Raw genomic sequence first — 5,000 nt, forward strand, 5'->3', positions numbered from 1 at the left:
ATAAAAATCAAAAATGTATTATTAAAAATGCTAGAATCGAAGGAAAAAGCTGAAAACAACAAAATCAATTATTAAAACAAGATATTTTGCCGCATGGCAACATCGCGATTGGCTAGCAAATGTTCACTTTTATCGGTTATCCTATTAAAGATTTCTCCCGACAATTTCCAGAATCCATTAGGCGAATCAGGTTTAGATGACTTAAAGAGGTCAAGACCAGCCTTAAAGGCATTAATACTTGTTGAATTTCGCACGCGTAGTGGCAACTGGTTCCAATATGCAATAACTCTATTGCTGAAGAAGTCATGCGCTGATCTTAATGGATGGTGAGAAGTGACATTAAGATTACGAGTTATAAGCTGTATTTGTCCCAAACATATTGTGACCATAGTCCACAAAACCGTTGATTATTTTGAAAGTCTCGATCAAGTCACCACGCATTCGACGTTCCAGTAAAGTCGTTAATCTAAGACACTGTAACCTTTGACGATAAGGGAGTAGACCCATGCCCTCAACTATCCTCGTAAACTGTCTTTGGCAGTCCTCAATTTCCATTATAATGCCCCAGTTTCCGTGTCTTGCGGTTGGGGCCCAAACCTGCACTGCATATTCCAAATGGGGTCTGACAAAAGCTTTGTAAAATGTTATCAGCACTTCTGGTTTCCTAGATACAACATTTCTAATGATCCATGACGTCATTTGTTTTGCTTTTCGGATCATTCTTCGTAATTGTTCCTGCCAACAAATGGTATCACCAGCTGAAACAACCACTCCTAGATCTCTTTCCTTTTCAAGCACTTGCAAGCGTGTATGGCCCATCATGTAGTTATTTTTAGGGTTGTCTTTACCAATATGCAAAACGCTGCAATTTCATTTGCCACACGTCAGCCCAATGGGATAAGCAGTGTAAGTCCGACTGAATGGTTGTAGGTGATCGTGCGTTTCCTATTAACTTTGAGTCATCGGCAAATAACGTGGTTGTATTTGTTGTGATAGCAGGCATGTCATTAATAAACAAAAGAAACAACAAGGGCCCCAAAACGGAACCTTGAGGCACTCCAGATAATACGGATTCCCATGTGGATAATTTGTCGCCTACACGGACTGCCATTGTTCTACCAGTAATAAAATTACGAATAATGTTGTTACATTGGCCGGTTATCCCATATGCTTTTAACTTCAACAGGAGTCGCTCATGTGGAACTTTATCGAACGCTTTCTGAAAGTCCAAGTAGACTAGGTCTACTACATCCCCATCCTCTAAAATAGCATTGATCTCATGCACTGTTTCCAAAAGATTAGAAAGACACGACTTGCCGTGGACAAAGCCGTGTTGGTATGGGCTCAGGTTGTCACGTACGTGGGTGTAGAGATGTCTATAAAGTAATTTCTCGAATACTTTGCATAAAATGCAAGTAAGAGAAATAGCTCTATCCTATGTCCCGAGGGACATCCGGCGGAACTAACACGATTGGAATGCGTTCTCCTCGAACGCAATAATATCCTGACAGGTTCGTAAGGTCTTATGAATTCCGTCGTGTAACTGGGAGCAGCATCATGCGCTTTGAATGGAACCATCTTGAAAATACCTCCCTGTCCAACAGGAAGCCAATGTAGATTAAAAAGTAAAGCCGTGACATGATCAAATTTACTTGTAAAATGATTGAGTCTTGGAGAACAGTTCAGGACACGTTGTAAGTCGTGCGGACCGCATTTAGCTTAGCTATACAAATGTTAATCACGGTGATCCACCTTGGAGGTGATGAAGGATGAATCACTGGAAAAGAACTTATGGATTTAAAAGATACTACCCAAATGAAAAAAGAGAGCTTGCATACAGCTAGAACATGCGCAAGCCCTTTGGACAACTTGCTATGAGCCGAAAATTGCCCTCGCATCCTTGCGATAAGAGCGACAGGTTACCTAAAAATCTTTATTACTTTGTTACTTTGACCTCTGTTAAGCGGTCGCGGTCACCAGTTGCAAAGTCCCAAACGGGATTTTTTGTATTCTCTTAACCTTCACACGGTGTTTCAAATAATATACCACACGGCATGTGCTAAAACCAGGAACACCGGAACATCACCCAATTATGGGTTTTAAGTGGACAAAATAAAAAAAATAGTCAATTTAATTGTGAAATGTTTCCTATCATGATTTTTCGGCTCAATGCCCTAAAAGGTCCCGCTCGAGCTCCCGCTTTGGTCCTTTTTGGGACTGAATACCCTCAGAGGTATCAAAACCGGTACCTCAAATACCCTCAAAAATACCAGGAGAAATAAGCCCCTTAAGATGTGTTACCGAGTCATACGATGGCCGGATATTGCATTGCGTGCAACGAAAACACGAAAACTCGTTTCCGGTCAAGCACACAATTTCCCCGGTAATCATCGCGATTGCCTCTGAATGATGAGATACCGAGTTCTAATCCTACTTGGGCTGCCTTCTCTGAAAAGTGTCTACGAGGCAAAAAAAATATTTCTGGGCTATGTCCCTGCAAAGGTTGAACTTACGATATGCAATGTTGAAAAGCGTACCGGGTATTCATGATTTCTGTATTGAATTTAACTTTCATTTTGCATTTACCTGTTCATCCACGTCACGCTTTTGGAATGAAAGGTGCTACATACCACGTACTTTGATTTAAAGCATACCCGAGGTAGCTGCTTCGCCTGTGTATATCTGCCACCTCCCCTCGCACAATTATAGGGTAGGAGGCGGATGTATACAGGCCAGTAGCTGCTATACTTGTGTTTACGAGCAAGTGATCTCCTAGTAATACGCGTACGATGAAATGTGGATGACCTCGGTATATTTTAATCAAATATTTTCGAGCAAGTTTCCTCCTTTTTCTGCTTTTACATAAAATAGACGTATCAGCCTTTTTTCTGTAATTCTGCTCGGTTCTCCTTCTCGTGTACGTCGATGCAAACACTAAACTTCTGCATATCGAGATCTGTATTTCTCCCTTGAAATCGAGTCTTTATTATCATTAACAATCACAGATAACTATACAGCTTTTCAAACCACATCACAATTATTTTCTAAAGAGCTGATCATAGTCTCGATATCAAATCTTGTAAAACTAGAACAGAACTATATTCACAAGATGGCAGTGAACACTATCGCTAACATGGCTAGTTAAACAAAGTCTATAAAGACCATTACAAAAAAACAAACTGTTTAACAATAAAAAAAAAATAAAAGAACGCCATAGATGTAAAACTTATTTTCGTAGTCAGTGGTACACTGAGCGTGAGGCTATTTGTTCGTTGTGTCTGTCTTCAGGGGATTTCAATATGACGTCTATGCTCTTTTGTTGAGTTATTTTCTTTGTCGCTGTCATCTTCAGAGTAGTTTTCAAAAGTACCTGCTTATTAAAGAATTAGTATTTTGACTTGTATTCTTTCAATAGTTGCGTCCATTTCAGTTAATACATTTGAGTTTCATTCAGTTCGCGGAACGACTATTTTCGAAGCTGACGCTCGATATCTTTTAGTGTGGATCTACCGCGGCCTTCGCATGAGTTTTGAGCGCCCCAGGAAGAAAGCGATTAAGCCAACGCAACATCGATCTTCAGTAATCCCACAGGCGGCCCAGACTCGGAGAGTAAAAATTATAAGATTTGTATGAGAATCTCGATAACAATTTACCCGCAAAATTGCCGGAGAAGTGTGATTTTATCGGCGAGATGTGAGGTAAGCTAGAAATTACTTTCCAGCGCTAGCCTTTCCTTTATTTAGGTACGAGTGACAACCCGGGAATTTGAGAAGTCGCTTAAATCGCATTCAATCAGGCAAACAACAACACAAAAACCGAGAAAGTCACCACGACAATTAAGTACAACTTTTTTATTGAGTACTTTTGCAGGTAAATTGTTATGGAGATTCTCATACAAATCCTTACAATTTTTTACTTTCCGAGTTTTGGTCCGCCTGTGGTAATCCAAGCAACGCAGTCCAAAACAAAACAGTGCCGCTTTCGATGATCTTATGCTTTGCACTTTGGACGACGTGGTTTGCCTTAACCAATCTAAATATCGCCACGTGCCTTCCATTGTGTATTGCCCAATCAAAACACCGCCACGTGCTTTCTATTGTGCATTTTGCTGCAGACGGTAAAGAAAGACTGAAATCTATTATGTTTTATAACTCGGTGCCCTTACGGGCCCGAGTAATGCCTTTTTTGTAATTCACTCACCGTTCTCCGTGTTGGGAGGAACTACCAAGATAGAAATCTGTAACGAAGTTCTGGACAGCCGAAAACCAAAGCGCTTTAAATTGTAAAGCTGACAAACTTCACTCTAATTTTTTGTTGGTCTCTTTCTATGCTCTCCTTCTCAAAGAAGTTATCATTCAGTGCAGTTTTGACCGAGTAAGTAGATTTATCACCGCTGTCATTCATAAATTGTACATTAAGTGATAATAGCATACCTGTATTAGACGGTCATGACCGCTTAACACAGGTTCCACTGTAATGTGCTGAATCACATTTGTTGACTTGCCCTTGAATTGTCCGGCAGTTTCCTTCGTGCTGGGCTTTGCATGCCAGACAACATGGCATTTAAACGGGCACATTTCACTTTAAGTTCATCTCTCTCATTCGTTACCTTCTGTAATTCCTCTGAGACACGGCTAATTTCCAACTCAAGAGCCCTGTTTTGTTCGGCGATGTTGTCTGTTGCCTCTGAGCCCTTTCGACGGCATTTCAGAGCATATTTGCGATTTTTTAAAATACGTCGCCGTTTCCTGTACTTTTGTTTCAGTCCTTCGGGGAGTTGGCGAAGCTGCTTGTTGAAATCCTGAATTGAAATCTTTTCCAGCGTTTCGTCGCTGAATTTAGCGATGTGTTTTTGAGACGACCAATTGAGATCCTTTTTCGCTTTCTTGTTAGCCATTTCTTCGAAGGCGTTTTGTTCACGGTTCGTGTTGTGAGGAACAGAAGCGAGCGAACCGAGTGTTCTTTATTGCTGAACTCTGCTCTTGGAACAACCCTTTCGT

The 5,000-nt window shown here is 40.8% G+C and overlaps 2 protein-coding genes across 2 annotated transcripts; both read right to left on the minus strand.

The window, feature by feature from the left end:
- Nucleotides 1–345: 345 nt before the first annotated feature.
- Nucleotides 346–819, minus strand: LOC138010406 (uncharacterized). Its single transcript, XM_068857365.1, has one exon. It carries the CDS (start codon nucleotides 817–819, stop codon nucleotides 346–348), a length of 474 nt encoding a protein of 157 aa, XP_068713466.1.
- Nucleotides 820–4,486: 3,667 nt separating this feature from the next.
- Nucleotides 4,487–4,897, minus strand: LOC138010416 (neural retina-specific leucine zipper protein-like). Its single transcript, XM_068857374.1, has one exon. It carries the CDS (start codon nucleotides 4,895–4,897, stop codon nucleotides 4,487–4,489), a length of 411 nt encoding a protein of 136 aa, XP_068713475.1.
- Between the last annotated feature and the right edge of the window lie 103 nt (nucleotides 4,898–5,000).

This window comes from Montipora foliosa, chromosome 1 (genome assembly GCF_036669935.1).
Source record: "Montipora foliosa isolate CH-2021 chromosome 1, ASM3666993v2, whole genome shotgun sequence".
Taxonomy (NCBI): Eukaryota; Metazoa; Cnidaria; class Anthozoa; order Scleractinia; family Acroporidae; genus Montipora; species Montipora foliosa.

What these genes read in the sequence shown, in the direction of transcription:
- LOC138010416 (XM_068857374.1), bottom strand. Translation starts at nt 4,897, where the DNA reads ATGGCTAACAAGAAAGCGAAAAAGGATCTCAATTGGTCGTCTCAAAAA.
- LOC138010406 (XM_068857365.1), bottom strand. Translation starts at nt 819, where the DNA reads ATGGGCCATACACGCTTGCAAGTGCTTGAAAAGGAAAGAGATCTAGGA.